This window comes from Bufo bufo, chromosome 2 (genome assembly GCF_905171765.1).
Source record: "Bufo bufo chromosome 2, aBufBuf1.1, whole genome shotgun sequence".
Taxonomy (NCBI): domain Eukaryota; kingdom Metazoa; phylum Chordata; class Amphibia; order Anura; family Bufonidae; genus Bufo; species Bufo bufo.
The window spans coordinates 259534455-259551306 of NC_053390.1; the positions used below are offsets into that span (position 1 = coordinate 259534455).

The following is a 16852-nucleotide window of genomic DNA, read 5'->3' on the forward strand; positions in this document are numbered from 1 at the left end:
CTTCAGCCTGCTTTCCCTTGCCTCCTGCTTGTGGTCGGTTTCTCCCAGTCATCTCTTACCAGCAGGATGCAGGGGAGAACAGTGTGAAGCTGCATCTCATAGAAATACGCTGGGCATTCTGCACATCGCACACACCGATAGTACAGACAGGTAGTGTAAGCATCATTGCATGAACTCCCTTATTATATCACTCACCATTGGTCTCTAGATAAGGCAGAAATGAATCCATGCATGGGGGGACATACAGAGGAACAAGGAAGGTGGAGCTTGGTTGCTAGTGTCTAAGAGTGCCCAGGACTCAGGAGGGATTTGATCGATGATGTATTCCTGCAGTTCACAGGAAGTGAGCCACGCAAAAGAGACTCATCTCCTGTCCACATAGGAGAGCAAGCTCTGGACTGCTGGTCATACTGGGGGGCACATAACCCTGGTGCTGATAATAAAGTGGTTCAAAATGTATGAATGCAACTGAGCTGTGATTAAATAAATTACAATGCTGGGATATTGCTGTTGAGTTAGGGTTATACGTCCAAAAGTAATTTGCCGGAGTGCTTCTTTAAGAACTACATATTTCTCGCCTATATTTGAATAAAGCCTTAAAGCGCTTGACAGTCATTGATTCATACATTTATAGCTGTAATAAAATGTGTTTTCTTCTCGCTCAATAGAGCCTTGAAACAGAAATCAAGAAGGATTTGGAGGAAAATAAAACTCTTCAGCAGCTTCGTGTCAAAAATGAAGAAGAGATCTGTGAGAAGAACAGAATGTTAAGTGAACAGAAAGCCGTAAGTAACATATAGAAAGGTTTTTATTTTTCATTACAATAAAGTTAGTATGGAAGAGCAACGATATGTTAGGCTACCTTCACATTAGCGGCAGCCTTCTCCGGCAGGCTGTTCTGGCGGGTGAACAGCCTGCCGGATCCGTGCTGCTGCTAGTGCACACGTGCCGCCAGAACTCCGCTCCGGCCCCTTTCACAATAATGGAGGCGGGCCGGAATTCCGGCCGCAGCACGGCAAACATGCCGAGAGGCGACACGGATCCGACAGGCTGTTAACCCGCCAGAAGAGCCTGCCGGAGAAGGCTGCCGCTAATGTGAAAGTAGCCTTAAATGGATGTTTCCAAGAAACCATTGAGCTAAGTCTAAATGGTAATTTATGATCCTTTCAATCTTCCAGATGATCAATGCTTTGGAGTCAAAGATCAAGTCTTTGGAACAAAGATTAGCAGAACTGTCGGAAGCCAATAAACTAGCTGCAAATAGCAGCTTATTCACTCAGAGGAATATGTGAGTCGGATGTGAAAGGCTTGTAGTTGGCACAGGCAAAGGCGTGTTTGCTGGATATGTGTTGCATTTTCCAAATATCATGTTAATTTGTCCTTCTAGGAAAGCCCAGGAGGAGATGATATCTGAACTTAGACAGCAAAAATTTTACCTAGAGACTCAGGCGGGGAAAATAGAGGCCCAGAACCAGAAGCTGGAAGAACAGTTGGAGCGAATTAATAACCAGGATCACACTGATAAGACCCGGCTCCTGGAACTAGAGACAAGGTTACGAGAGGTAAAAAAAATACACAGTTCAATCATGTCTTGTGGGCAAAGTGAAAATTGGATTTTTTGTACTCACCGTAAAATCCTTTTCTCGTAGTAGGCATTGGGGGACACAGCACCATGGGTATATGTCCAACTACCACTAGGAGGCGACACTAGACATAAAAAGTGTTGGCTCCTCCCCGTTGGGCTATACCCTCTCCACAGACACTAGGCAGCTCAGTTTGTACCAAAAGCAGTAGGAGAGAGAAGAAAGGCAAGGAACCAACAACTCCCGAACCGGGAAAGATCAAGAGACCAGCCCGGAGAAGCTGAAGTAAAACAACATAGGGAGGGATCTGTGTCCCCCAATGCCTACTACGAGAAAAGGATTTTACGGTGAGTACAAAAAATCCAATTTTCTCGTGCATGGCATTGGGGGACACAGCACCATGGGACGTCCCAAAGCAGTCCCCGAGGGTGGGAAGAACAACCATGCCACCTGTGGGCATACAGGTGCGGGAGAACCATGTGACCCAACAGGAGAAAAGCACGGAATAGGCAGGAAGCCTCATAACAAGGGAGAAACTCCAAGGAGGCCACAGTGACGACTGCCAGCACCCCAGGACAAATGCCTGGGAGAAGGTCCCAAATGCAAGAAGAAGGCAAAGGAACACCCAGCTCAGCCGAAGGCTGGAGGGAAAGTAGGACAGCGTCGCGTATCGGATCTACCCAACATCCCAATTGCCTCAGGCGAAAGCACAGACACCCTGAGGAGAACCCCTGAAGGGCCAGGGGAGCAAGGGAAATTGGAATCACTGAAGGCCAAACGAGAGAGTGAAGCTATAGCAAGGCTCACATGTGAGTGGAGCAGGTCTCCTCTCACCTCAAAGCAGGTGAAAAAATTAAATCGCCCTATTGAAAGGAAAAAATCCTAAAAAGCCGCTAAGGGAAACCGCCAACCCCTGGAAGGGGAGGGGGTTGTAGGTAAAAACCAGGAAAAGAGAAAAGACAAGACCTGCATCCCAAACCAGGAGACGAGGAACGAGCCTCTGAAAACAAAATATCGCTGAGAAGCGCAAGACCGGAGAAATTCTGGCGAAACTAATTATCAGGGAAGAAGGGAACCAGATGCAAGCCCAGGAATCTCAGCAGGGGCACACTGGAGTGAGGGAAGCCATAGCAAGGCTCACATATGAAGGGAGCAGGACTCCCCCCACTGCAAAGCAGGTGATGAAGTTAAACGTCCTATTGGAAAGTGAAAACCCCCAAAGGCGCTAAGGGAAACCGCCAACCCTTGGAAAGGGAGGGGGTAGGAAGTAAAGGCCAGGTAAAAAGAAAAAAATAAGAGAAGACCTGCATCCCAAAATCAGGAGATGAGGAACGAGCCTCTGAAAACAAAATATCCGGCCAAATGAAGTATCAGGGAGATGCAGGGCCAGGAAATCTCAGCAAGGAGAAGGAAAGTACTCCCAATAGTCTAAGGAGGAAGGCTCTACAAACAGGAGGAAGTCCCTCCCGAAGGAGACCATAAGGTGGAAATGCAAACCGTAGCACTAAACCACTCAACACCAGGTACTTGAAGTGGGAGGATGGGAAGACAGACATGAACCCCATGAGGTCCAAAAGGCTATTGGAACCCGCAAGGGGAACAATCAACCCAGGCCCCTCCCAACAACGATAATCCTACAGAATCTGTGTGGTCAAATGAACGGGGACAGGGACTCCAGAAAGGAGTACCCGCAATGGGCTCACAAGGAACCGAACCACCAGAGGACAACAAAAACCAGAATATCCAAGAAAAAATGAAAAGAACCACCCTATGGGAAGGAATTGGCCATGGACAACTAGCCATTCAAAGAATAGTGGCTAGCAATCAGCATACATTGTCCCGGGGAGGGCAAATACAGAGGCTTGGGTTGTACCACTAAAACAACAGACGCCCATATGCATAAGGAATGGTGAAGTCGCTATAAAAGAAGCGGGAGTGACTACACGAAATGTAGAAACCAGCTGCGACCGACATACAGAAGGCTCCCAGGGGGAGAGAGTACCGGATGGGCGCAGACAATAGCAAGGTCCCGATGGACTGCCCTCTGTTAGATAGTTCAACTAAGCAGAGAATAAAAGGGAACATCCGGACCCAGAAGGAACTACGGAACCCTGTCCTATGTCAGAGCAATCAGCAGAAAATTCACCTACCAGGCAGGTGTGTGACGCTCAGTGGTTCTGTCCCTGACTCATCAGGGAGGACGTCCAGCGAGGATATGTCGCTGACCCCAGGAGGATTCCGTGTGGCGGAGGACATCCAGTGATGGTCGAAAACTGCTGCAGCGGCCGGTGCTCAGCAAGCTACGTATCCCAACAAGGAGAAGATCCAGTGGAGATCACTGTACTCCACCAGGAATGGTCCGCCCTGTAATAGAAAACAACGCGGTGCTTAAAGGAGTGCAGCCAAAAGTAGTATTTGATAGGGATGGCAATAGCAACCCGAGCACAAAAACCAACAACCACCAGGCCATGGTGTAGGGAGCGTGGTTGTATGTGGACCACCCACCAGATCAGAACAGATCAGTCATATACTGGGTACACCAGAAGCAGTAATAGACCGACAAGGAGGAGGTTGGGCTGGCCCACCCCTGCCAGATATGGCTACCATGTTCGTGCTGAACCAGGATGCCGAAAAGGGAAGTAACCAACATCCGCAGCACAGATTAGAGCCCGGGGAAGGAAGCACCCAGTAATACAGAAACTGTATGGGCCACAGATTGCACCATAGGGCCCAGCACGTGGGGACTAAAAATACACACCCAAAACCGAGGTAAAGTGGCTGCATGTTGCACACTAAGGAGGGTGGAAACAAAGCCACAGCATCCAGGAATGCGACCGCATTTGGAGGGTACAGGTCCTCAACCTGTAAGGTAGAAAAAAGGCTGTGTAGTGCAGAGATACGACCAGAGAGGTGCAATGGGTACAGCATCTGGAGATGGCCGAGGTACTAGGTCTAAGATTAGAGCGATGTGGCCACATGGAGCACCCTAGGACCAGAGAAGTGCAACGGCTGCCACGTTAGCTATGGCACCTATATTTCGCTCGGGAAAAATAGGGCCGCACGGTACCACAAGGAACGACAGGTGCACACCACAACTAGGTAAGTGCAATGGCAACTGAAGAATGCCCTCTATTTCACCTAAAAAGAGGGAAACAGGGCCGCATAGTACACCATAGAGCCCGACAGGTGTAACGGCTGCAGCATCAGAGGCGGTGCAGGAACTCACCTAAGACGGGAGTAAGATGGCTGTTTGGTGCACACTAGATTAGGTTGCAGTGGCAACGGCACTACAAAGTGGCCTCAATATCTCGTCCAGTAAGGGAGAAAAAGTGCCGCAAGGAACACCATAAGGCCAGACAGGAGCAACGGCAACAGCTCCTGGAGATAGAGAAGTTAAATAAAAATGAAGGGCACAAGGGGGCAGCCTGGTGCCCACTAGAACCAAACAGAGGCAATTGCACAGCAATTGAGAGTGGCCTCTAAATCTCGCCGAGAAGGGAGAAATAGTGCCGCACGGAACACAATAGAGCCCGCCAGGGATATTGGATACAGCATCAGGAGATGGTGTAGGGACTCTACCCATGAAGGGAGCAAGGTGGCTGGAAACAGACAGGTGCAATTGCTACGGCAATTGAAGGCGGCCTGTGTATTTCGCCCGGTAGGGGGAAATAGTGCCGCATGGAACATCTAACCAGTCAGCAGGAACTCTACCTACGAAAGTAACAAGGCAGCTGGAAACAGACAGATGTAATCGCCACGGCATAGAAGCCGGCCTGTATTCTCTGGTACAGGCACTACAAAAGAACCTTTAGAGGCCGAGAAGAGGAGCCAACCCTACAAGTGGCGTTTGCCTGAAAGATCAGCTTGCCTAGAACATAGCCCCTGGATAGGGGAACCAGGAAGGTCTGTCGTGCACAGCCTACGAGGGCGTACGTACCAGAGACACCGCGTAGGTGTCCCAGTTGCTAAGCACGGTGACGGCTGCCTTACCTGTGCGATAATTACCTGTGCAGGCAGGAGGGCGCCATCTGAAAGTCCACTAGAGGGGCACCAAACCTGGTAGGGTAGGTACCACCATGCACGTTTGACTTGACCACGCAGAGGGATTCTGCACAGTGGAAGACCGCCTGATGCTCTGTTCCGAGGGAATCGGTGCAGAGGTGTCCCCAGAGGCAACTGACAGAGAAGGCTTTGTCACCAGCCTCCGGCCTGTCCTGGGGGACCCGAGGATGCCGAGGAGGGGTGGAAGCTAGTTGAGACCGCCCGAGGTTGGTCCATGGGCTACTCCTGGTGTGACCCTGTATCTGAGCGTGAGCGTGGCTCAGGGGGGGGGAAGGAGACCGCAATTTGTAGGTAGCGCTCCAGTGACTCCGCCAGGGATTGGGCGAGTCAGGCAACGTTCCCATGGAACGACATGGAGGAAGCCCACTCAGGGGGGACCTACACACAAAAGGGTGGGAGGGGGGACAAGGCGACCACGTGGAAACCTCTGAAGACAACGGACGCACGTAAATACATGGCGATCCGATAGGGAGGCTGGGAGAGGAGGCCCCATAGAGCAGCAGGGCTGTCCTATCTGACCCCGGATGTCACGTCCCCCAAGAGGTGCTGCAGCAGCTATAGAGCAGTGGAAGGGCTGCAGGAGAATGCAGCAAAAGAGAGGGGAGGGAAGGAAAAGAGCCTGTGGAGAAATTCAGCCAGAGGCTGCCTACCAGACCCCAGTAACTGTGCAGCGCACCCCAAGCTGGAGACCAGAAGATGGCGACCGGAGAGTGCAGGAGCCGACAGCCGGAGGAAGAAACGTCCCTCAGAGAGAGAGAAGGAACCTGGGGCTGGACTGGCAGGCAGGAGAGGCACCTCCCAGGCTCCCCCCACGGAGGGGAGGTGATAGAGTAAGCCCGGGAAGGTCAGAAAGTGGGCGGGAAGTTGCGGCCTAGTAGGCCCGAAAAGCCGGGGACTAAATTAGTGGAGCGCGGCCCGAAAAACGGCCGCGATCGCGATAGTGCCCCAGAGAAGCCGCGACGAACGGGGGCCAGGTGGGGGGGGAGAACAGAAGAAGCGACCCCCAGAGAGAGAAAAACGGAAGGCCAGAGGGCTTCTGGGGCCAGGATACAGCAGAGAGTTAAAAGTGACTGTTGGGGCCTGAACCTACAACCTGCTGTATCAGAGGTAAGGCACTATCAGAGGCAAAGGCACATATCAGAGGCAAGGCTCCCACACAGCAATGGAGCTGTATCAAATATGGGGGAAGAGGGGAGAGGAGGGAACGCACCCAGGCCCGGGAGGGAGGGAGACCCTAAACTAAAATACTCACCCTCAGACGTCTTCAGGCGCAGCAGTAACCACCCCCTCGGCGGACTCAACACGGGAACCGTGGGACTACCGGAATTCCACTGCGGAAGCAGATTTGGGGACTGGGTGGCTGCCAGGTACCTGAGTACGCGCCCGCAGGGGGGCAACTAAAGTGGAACACGATGGAGCCACCCCTGCCGCAGGCCGAAACCTGCAGAGAAAGAAAAAATGATTAAAGAAAAAATAAAATAAAAAAGTAGCAGGATGACCTGCACAAAAAAGCAGGTCAGGTCTGCCTCCTACGGACACTAGAACAAAACTGAGCTGCCTAGTGTCTGTGGAGAGGGTATAGCCCAACAGGGAGGAGCCAACACTTTTTATGTCTAGTGTCGCCTCCTAGTGGTAGTTGGACATATACCCATGGTGCTGTGTCCCCCAATGCCATGCACGAGAAAACTGTTTGCTGATATTTAAAAGTTCTCAGTACCTTTCTACTTGAGGTTTCTTTTCCCCCCAAAGAGTAGGATTTGTTCCTAGCCCTTAACTGAGTTATCTTTTTAACCTATGACAATATTCATCAAATGACAGCATTTATTCATTGTTTTACCAATGTTAAGTGCATTGCTTATAGTATATAGACATAATACATGTCTGTAATTGGAATTGAGTAGCATGACATTCCCTGTTATTTCCCTTGTCATCTCATTGGTAGACATGGGTTCTTTCTGTAGCGACACATGCAGACTACATGGTACTGTACAGTGCAGCCTGTGTTCATTCATAGCTTTTCAGAATATTGATAAGGAGTTTGATTTTCCTTGCTACAGACTAGTTCTATGACTGGATCATGTTCCAACCCAGGCAAACACAGGGAGAACATGCAAACTCCATGCACTGCAAGGCACCAATGCTAAGCACTGAGCCACTGTACTGCCCAGTGTTCATCAATCATTGGTGACGAGGTGGTGGAGCACCTAGTTCATGAATGTTGTGGGCATCCCCGGGGGTTTACTAAATCCTGCTATAGTACATGGCTACTCTGTGTAATCATGTGCTATGCCAGGTTTAGCTGGGCGGGACGGGCTCCTGCCTGAACTCGCTTCGCTAATCTAAGAGCTGACATGCAGGACTCTTAGCTTAGCGGATCTTAGCTCATCCTGGTATATCACATGGTTTCAGGGTACCCATGTGCTATGGCAGGATTTAGTAAACCTCCGAGGGGCACGGGCAAGAGCTGCAATATGCGTTCCTGCCCGTACTCACTGCGCTGCGGCCCTATTGATAAAAATGTAAACTCCGTACTCTGTACAACGCTTAGAAGTCAGTGGTGTACAGAGAAGTAGTTTTTAAACGCACAGGGAATGGTGCACTTTAGGGAGGGAAAAGCGTAAGAAAAATACAGAAAACATTAATAAACTATATTTCAAAAACTGTTTATGTTTTTACAAAAGTTTAGTTACTCTTTTATGGTAACATGTAATGCAACATATAATGTATTATAAAAATAAAAACTTATTTATTTTTCTACAGCATTCATTGTGACATATTTTAATATTTTAGACATGACCATACGAATGATTCAATTTTTTTCATTATTTGATAATAAATCATAATGAATTTATTGTTAAAAAAACCCTTATTTTATGATCTCATTTACCAGGGGCAAGGGTGATAGGAGGACAGAGGGAGCCCCCTCCTTCTGTCTAACCATTCGGATGCAGCATTCACTTTTGACTGCGGCATGTCAGGGGGGTTAAGCAGCCAGGAATGGAGCTTTCTTATCCAGGTCGTTGCAGGCGGGCGTCATCTTATAACACTACTCACCATGTATGGAGCAGGCTCAGCTCCTGAGGCTGTGCCATTCACCTACTTCACCATTATGACTTACATATACGTCAAATATCGGGAAGGGGTTAAAAAAGTATTGCTTTGAAAAGATTAAATATTGATGTGGACATTTAGGCACCATGGGTCTTGTTCACAAACAGGTTGAGAAATCTATTCTTTTGCGAAGAGAGCCTTCAAGAGTCTATTGTTGACCCTTATGTTCTTATAATCTAGATTGGTCTGGAGCATGAGGAGCAGAAGCTTGAGCTGAAGAGGCAGTTAACCGAGCTGCAGCTGACTTTACAGGAAAGGGAATCCCAAATTACCTCTTTACAGTCAGCACGTTCTGCTCTAGAAAGCCAGCTGCACCACGCGAAAACTGAATTGGAGGACACCACTGCAGAAGCCGAGGAGGAGATACAAGTGTTAAGGGTACATAAAACCCAGTTGTTTTCATTCATTGGAAGATTTTATTTTAACTTTTTAAATATTTTTTCTTCTTCTTTTCAGTCACACAGAGATGAGATCCAGCGCAAATTTGATACCTTACGGGATAGCTGTACAGTGAGTTGTGATCTGTTCTATTAATGTGTACAGTTTATAGCGACAAGAATGTGCTTTTATATTTGTGATAATTGTTCGAGGCTCAGTACAACTATTTATATATTTAAAAAAAATCATAATTTAATGATAGGCTATGGCAGACAAATCCAACTTGTAGAAATGAAATTTAAAAAAAAAAATTAAGATTGCCAGCACGCCCTAACAAAGTGAAATAAGCTTACAGATGCACATCTCCAGTGACTAATATAAAAGCGAACACATAGGATGCAGCAGCACTCTGCAAGCGTGAAGATAAATGCATACATTGCATATAGGGGTTATTTAAATTGCTTTACTGTTATATTTACTACGCTTATACATGTGAGGTTCTTAGCGCATCTGCCATGACAAGGCAACCTTATACAGATGGGTCCCTACACTAAACAGACGCATCTTTGTTTGGGGCTAGGCCTACCTAATGAACTCGGAAAAGGTAGAAACCAGTGTCTTCTGCAGCCTTGGCCAGGTAGGAGAAGGGTACAACCAAAATGGAAGCAGTCACCACCTCTACATATACAATAGGGAAAAGAACTGTTTACACACCCTAACAAAGTGAACTAAATGTGCATGGACACTGCGGTTCTGCAAAACATGCAAATGCTGAAGTCTGTGTGTTTTTAGGGTACTTTCACACTTGCGGCAGAGGATTCCGGCAGGCAATCCGGATGCAAACTGATGGCATTTGTCAGACGGATCCGGATGCGGATCAGTCTGAAAAATGCATTGAAATACCGGATCCGTCTCTCCGGTGTCATCCGGAAAAAAATGGATCCGGTATTAATCCGGTATAGATTTAAAGGTCTGTGCATGCGCGGACCGGAAGAACGGATCCGTCAATGCGGCAATTTTAATGCTGGATCCGGCACTAATACATTTCAATGGAAATTAATGCCGGATCCAGCATTCTGGCAAGTGTTCAGGATTTTTGGCCGGAGAGAAAAAGCGGAGAGTTCCGATCAGAGTCCCAGTTTAATCGCTGGGGCTCCGATCGGTAACCATGGCAACCAGGATGCTACTCCTGGTTGCCATGGTTACTTAGCAAGTTTTAGACGCATTATACTTACCTGCGAGCTGTGATGTCTGTGACCGGTCGGGCGCTCCTCCTACTGGTAAGTGACAGGTCTGTGCTATAAGCAATGCGCCGCACAGACCTTTCACTTACCAGTAGGAGGAGCGCCCGGCCGGTCACAGACATCGCAGCTCGCAGGTAAGTATAATGCTTCTAAAAATTGCTAAGTAACCATGGCAACCAGGACTGCAGTAGCCTCCTGGTTGCCATGGTTACCGATGGGAGTCCCAGCGATTAAACTGGGACTCCGATCGGAACTCTCCGCTGCCACCAATGATGGGGGGAGGGGGGGATTTTAATTAGGAGGGAAAGGGAGGGGGGGCCCACTGGCCACCAAAGAATGTACAGTAATACAGGGGGGGGGAGGGGGGGCCGCACTGGCGACCAATTAATTTAAAACTGGGGAGGGAGGAGGGTGTGCCCCCTCCTGCCTGGCAGCACCTGATCTCTTACAGGGGGCTATGATACGCACAATTAACCCCTGAGGTGCGGCACCTGAGGGGTTAATTGTGCGGATCACAGCCCCCTGTAAGAGATCGGGTGCTACCAGGCAGCAGGGGGCAGTCATGTACACAGTTCGTAGTATATTCTAACTTGAAGCGTCCCCATCACTATGGGAATGCCTCTGTGTTAGAATATACTGTCGGATATGAGTTTTCACGATCTAACTCAAATCCGATGGTATATTCTAACAAAAAGGTGTTCCCATGGTGATGGGGACGCTTCAAGTTAAAATATACCATCGGATTGGAGAAAACTCTGATTGGATGGTATAATAGGGACTCCTGACTTTACATTGAAAGTCAATGGGGGACGGATCCGTTTGCAATTGCACCATATTGTGTCAACGTCAAACGGATCCGTCCCCATTGACTTGCATTGTAAGTCAGGACGGATCAGTTTGGCTCCGCACGGCCAGGGGGACACCAAAATGACTTTTTTTTCATGTCCGTGGATCCTCCAAAAATCAAGGAAGACCCACGGACTAAAAATCGGTCACGGAACAACGGAAATCAGTTTTGCGGACCGCAAAAAAAAAAAAAAAAACGTCCGTGTGCATGAGGCATTATTCTGAATTTCTTAGAAAAGCTGGAAGTACCGATTGTGATTTTTCTGGCTAAAATCTGTCTCTGCAAAACAAACTGAAATGGACTGATTTTTGTGGGAGCATTGCTGTTGGAATCACAGCCGCTCTTCCGCTGCTTTTAACCTTGGCATTGCAAAGGTGGAAAGCTTCGGGTAGAACCCACAGCGTAAACTGACATGCTATGGATCTGAAAACCTGCAGCGCAAGTCATTTTATGCTGCAGTATTTTTTCTGCAGCATGTGGATTAAATCGCTTCCTTTTTTCTGCTACTGTAAATGCAGACCATCCGCATGTAACTTCGGGGTGGAGAATTCCTAGAATTTGTGGCCATACATTAAAAGCACTCACGTTTCATTTTTGCTGTCATTTAATTGTTAAGGCTTTTAAAGGTTATGGACACCTGTGGGGGGCACAGCTTTCAGTCTTGGTGCATTTGCTTTTTTGGGGTGAAAGTGTTTTTAATGCTGCCATTTTGGGGTTCATCTAATGTATTGAAATCTGTTAGAGGGAATGAGGAGAAAAAAAATAATTTTTTGGGTTTTTGAATTTTTGGTTTAATTTTTGCGACATTTTAAAGGAAACCCGTCACTATGGCAGTGTACGTTTCCAGCAGCATGTTAGAGCAGGAGCTGAGCAGATTGATATATCGGGGTGGATCTACCGAAGTTAGGAGGAGGCCTAGAAAATGGAAAATGAGACGGACCTGCCGGCCCACCCCCGCCAACACCATGCCCTCTTTTTTAGGACGGACGAGAGCAGGAAGATCTCAGTATAATAAATGACCCCCATATTTTATTTTTTATTTTTTTAAGCATTTTCTGAAACTTTTTTTCACATTTAGTTTTGCGTTAAGCGGCTTTCACACAGAACTTTTTGACAGCTTAATTTGGTGCAGATTCTGCACCAAAAACTGCCAAGTGAAAATCTCCCTCCCTTTGTTTGTAATGGGAATTCACGCTGCAGTACATGCAGTCATGGATTTTTGGCAGTTTTTGACTCAGAATCCATGCCAAAGTCAACCTTCAAGAAACCGCTTAGGCTTACTTCACACACAAATTTACTTAACACTGAAACCTTTTACTCCCTCTTGGGGCAAGACCTAGGGGGAGATTTATCAAACTGGTGTAAAGTAGAACTGGCTTAGTTGCCCATAGCAACTAATCGGATTCAACTTTCATTTTTCACAGCCACTTTGGAAAATGAAAGGATCAATCTGATTGGTTGCTATGGGCAACTACGCCAGTTCTACATTACACCAGTTTGATAAATCTTCCCCATAGTGTCTAATCAGACCAGTCCTGTAATCATTTTCATATTTGCCTGAGACATAACTGCATGCCGTGTTTTGTAGTAATCTGACATTTCTATCTGGGTGCATTTTGTGTTTTTAATGTCGGTAATTGTGTGTGTGTGTATATATATTATATATATATAATGGATGACTCCAGGGGCTTGAAATAAAGCGTTGCAGCATTTAACGTGTGCTGAATTAGTTAGTTGTGGGAGAAGGGTACATTTCCATAAGTTGTTTCTGTTGTGTTTTTTACAGCAATTATCATAATCATGGCAAAACTGGAGAAGTTTCTACAAAAATGTTTTGATTTTGCTGCAATTATGAAAATTGTTGCAAAATAATAAAATAGCAAGAACGTCTTTATGGAAATGCACCCATACACTAAATACTCTGAATACACTTTGTCTCCAGGTTCTTACAGACCTAGAAGATCAACTCAACCGTATGAGTGAAGAAAATGCAGATTTGAACAATCAAAACTTTTATCTAAACAAACAGCTGAATGAGGTCTCTGGAGCTGCAGAAGAAATGGTACAAATTCGGAGTGAGGTGGACCATTTAAGGAGAGAAATTACTGAGCGGGAGATGCAGCTTACTAGCCAAAAACAGGTAGGCTTTTTGTAATTCCTTCCGTGCATGGAAAATCCAATAGCACACATATGTACTTCACATGCCCTATATGAGGACTTTAAGAATTTCTATTTATTTTTATCATAGCAAAGTGTCCTACATTGTTACCTAATCATCAGATATTATATGATCTATATAAGATGTGAATTCTGTCATGTATTTGGCTTTCTCCATCTTAAAGGGCATCTGTCAGCAGATTTGTACCTATGAAATTGACTGACCTGTTACATGTGCACTTTGCAGCTGAAGGCATCTGTGTTGGTCCCATGTTCATATGTGCCCACATTGCTGAGAAAAATGATATTTTTAATATATGCAAATGAGTCCCTAGGAGCAATGGGGGCGTTGTCATTACTCCAGATGGCGACCAAAATGGTCGCCAATGCGACTTAGAATTTACAAATGGCGACAAGACTTTTTAGTCTTGTTGCCATTTGCGACTAGACCCGCCGCGGCAGCTCTGCCGTTGAATACAGTGGCGGGGCACAGGAGCTGATAGTTCTCTGCCCGCCGCCGATGTTCTTCTCAGCAGCGCAGTGGAGGAGTCTCTCCCTCCCCCCTGTGCTGCCGCCGCCAATAAGAAGACAGATAGGAGGAGGAGGGGAGGGGCTGTGGCCACTGCGCCACCAATGAAGATAACTGACCTGTTAATACAAATACAGGAGGCGGGTGTGGTACCTGAGCGGTTAACTGCCGCTGATCGCAGCTCCCTGTCATAGAGGTCGGGAGCCGGCTATTTGATTTCGGCACCCGCCTCCTGTATATGTATTAACAGGTCAGTTATCTTCATTGGTGTGCCATCCCTCCCCAACACCCCAGTATAATAAACATTGGTGGCGCAGTGCCAATGAGGGTTAAAAAAAATTATAATTAACTCACCTCCTCCAATTGATCGCGTAGCTGACGGTCTCCTGTTCTTTCTTCAGGACCTGTGGTGACGTCACTGAGCTCATCACATGGTCCATTACCGTGGTGATGGATCATGTGATGTACAATGTCATGAGCACAGTGATGTCACCACAGGTCCTTTGACAGGTCCTGAAGAAAGAACAGGAGACCGGCAGCTACGCGATCAATTGGAGGAGGTGAGTTCATTTATTATTTTTTTAACCCTCAATTGACCTTCTACTAAGCATTCGGTATTAAAGAATGCAATTATTTTCCCTTATAACCATGTTATAAGGGAAACAACCACAGTGAATAGACTTTCATCCTAGCAACCATGCGTGAAAATCGCTCCGCATTCGCACTTGCTTGCGGATGCTTGCAATTTTCACTCAGCCCCATTAACTTCTATGGGGCCTGCGTTGCGTGGAAAACTCACAACATAGAACATGCTGCGATTTTCACACAACGCACAAGTGATGCGTGAAAATCACTGCTCATGTGCTCAGCCCCATAGAAGTGAATGGGTCCGGATTCAGTGCGGGTGCAATGCGTTCACCTCACACATTGCACCAGCGCGGAAATATCGCCTGTGTGAAAGGGGCCTAAGGGTGAATAGGACAAGGGTTCCAGCCCCTAAGGGGGCTAATAGTAAGTAAAAAAAACACAAACACTAAGGCTACTTTCACACTTGCGGCAGTGTGATCCGGCAAGCAGTTCCGTCGTCGGAACTGCCTGCCGGATCCGCCGATCTGGATGTGACTGAAAGCATTTGTGAGACGCATCCGGATGCGGATCCATCTCACAAATGCATTGCAAGAACGGATCCGTCTTGTATCTTTTTACACATTTTTTACACTTTTTACATCCTGATGCATCCTGAACGGAGTACTCTCCATTCAGAATGCATGGGGATATACCTGATCAGTTATTTTCCGGTATAGAGCCCCTAGGACCGAACTCTATGCCGGAAAAGAAAAACGCTAGTGTGAAAGTACCCCAAAATATTAAGTATAAGGCTCAATTCACACGTCCGCAAAATGGGTCCGCATCCTTTCCGCAATTTTGCGGAATGGGTGCGGACCCATTCATTCTCTATGGGGACGGAATGGATGCGGACAGCACACAGTGTGCTGTCTGCAGCCGCAATTACGGAGCGCAGCCCCGATTTTGGGTCCGCAGCTCCGCAAAAAGATAGAGCATGTCCTATTCTTGTCCGCAGCTTGCGGACAAGAATAGGCATTTCAATGGGGGTGCCGGGCTGGTGACTAAAAATTTAATTTGGCTCCTAAATTTTTCAGTTCAGGAGCCAATGGCTACTAGGTATTTTTTTTAGTCTGGAGCACTGCTTTGCTTTTTCTGCTGTGCCCTGTGTATTTTAATTGACAGGGCCACGAGTGATGATATTCTCACTGCCTGGTGCTGTCAATCAATGTGCAGAGGGTGCAGCGGTTGCAGAGAGAGCAGAGCCTCTAGGTGTAACGGCAACGCCCCCGTTGCTCCTAAAGACTCATTTGCATATATTACAACTTCATTTTTCTCAGCAGTGCGGGCACATATGAACATGGGACTAACACAGATACCTTCAGCTGCCAAGTGCACATGTAACAGGTCAGCCAGTGTCATAGGTACAAATCTGCTGACAGATGCCCTTTAATAGAACTGGAAATATCTTTACATTTTTCAATATATAACTGAAGTATATTGCTGGCAGCACAATCAAAATAGTCAATTGGGCCTCCTTCTTTAAATAAAGGTGTATTTGGTCTTAAAGTCTTGTTCATTTTTGCATGGAGAGTGCGTATCTAAGCTCTAAGACACCAGGCTAGCTGCATTTTTTGCCTCCATGAATCTCATGTCTGTACAGACTGGAGGTGCAGTAGAGAAGAAATGGTGCAGAACAAGTACAAGACCCGGTCATCATTCCTAGCATTACCGTCACGGCACCTACTGGATCTCTGGTATCAGCAGCAAAAATACAATTGTATATTATAAATGAAAACTATCGATTCTCTCTAAAAGGAACATGTCACTGTGAAAACACAGTGCAATCTGCATGTTATAGAGCAGGAGGAGCTGAGCAGTTTGATGTATAGTTTAGTCGGAAAAGATTCAGTAAAACGTATAATTAATTTTTTATTCTGTTGGTGGTTCTGTGTGGTGATCGACAGCCTTCCCCATATACTTAGTTGTGCAGAGTTAGCTGTCAATCACAGAAAAGTCCACCCACATGACTTCTAAGCATGAAAACAGCAGAGGTATAAATAAATGACACGTTGCCACTCTTTTTCCATAAAACTATACATCAATCTGCTCAGCTCCTCCTGCGCTATAACATGCTGCCTGCACATTGCACTGCATTTGCATGGAGACAGTTTCTCTCTAAAGGTGTTAGAAAGGTACCTTGACAATTAGCTGATCACTATTGGTAAATTACATATTCTTATATATGTATTACATTACAACAATCACTAAGTGCTCCCTGATGGATCATCTGCATGTATACTGTGGGGCTACTTTGGCAGCAAGTGTTCCGTTTCCTGACCGTGCCACCACAGGGGAAATTAAAGTTGCTGTCTCA

At 46.9% G+C, this 16852-nt stretch overlaps 1 protein-coding gene across 8 annotated transcripts in view; it reads left to right on the forward strand.

The window, feature by feature from the left end:
* CIT (citron rho-interacting serine/threonine kinase) overlaps nt 1–16852 on the forward strand; it is a 155903-nt gene that overhangs the window by 87769 nt on the left and 51282 nt on the right. For all 8 annotated transcript variants that reach the window (XM_040416520.1, XM_040416521.1, XM_040416522.1 and 5 more), the window contains exons 20-25: nt 669–785; nt 1179–1288; nt 1388–1562; nt 8937–9134; nt 9213–9266; nt 13168–13365. In XM_040416520.1, coding sequence (XP_040272454.1) covers nt 669–785; nt 1179–1288; nt 1388–1562; nt 8937–9134; nt 9213–9266; nt 13168–13365 — 852 coding nt within the window. The remainder of the gene's footprint in view (nt 1–668; nt 786–1178; nt 1289–1387; nt 1563–8936; nt 9135–9212; nt 9267–13167; nt 13366–16852) is intronic.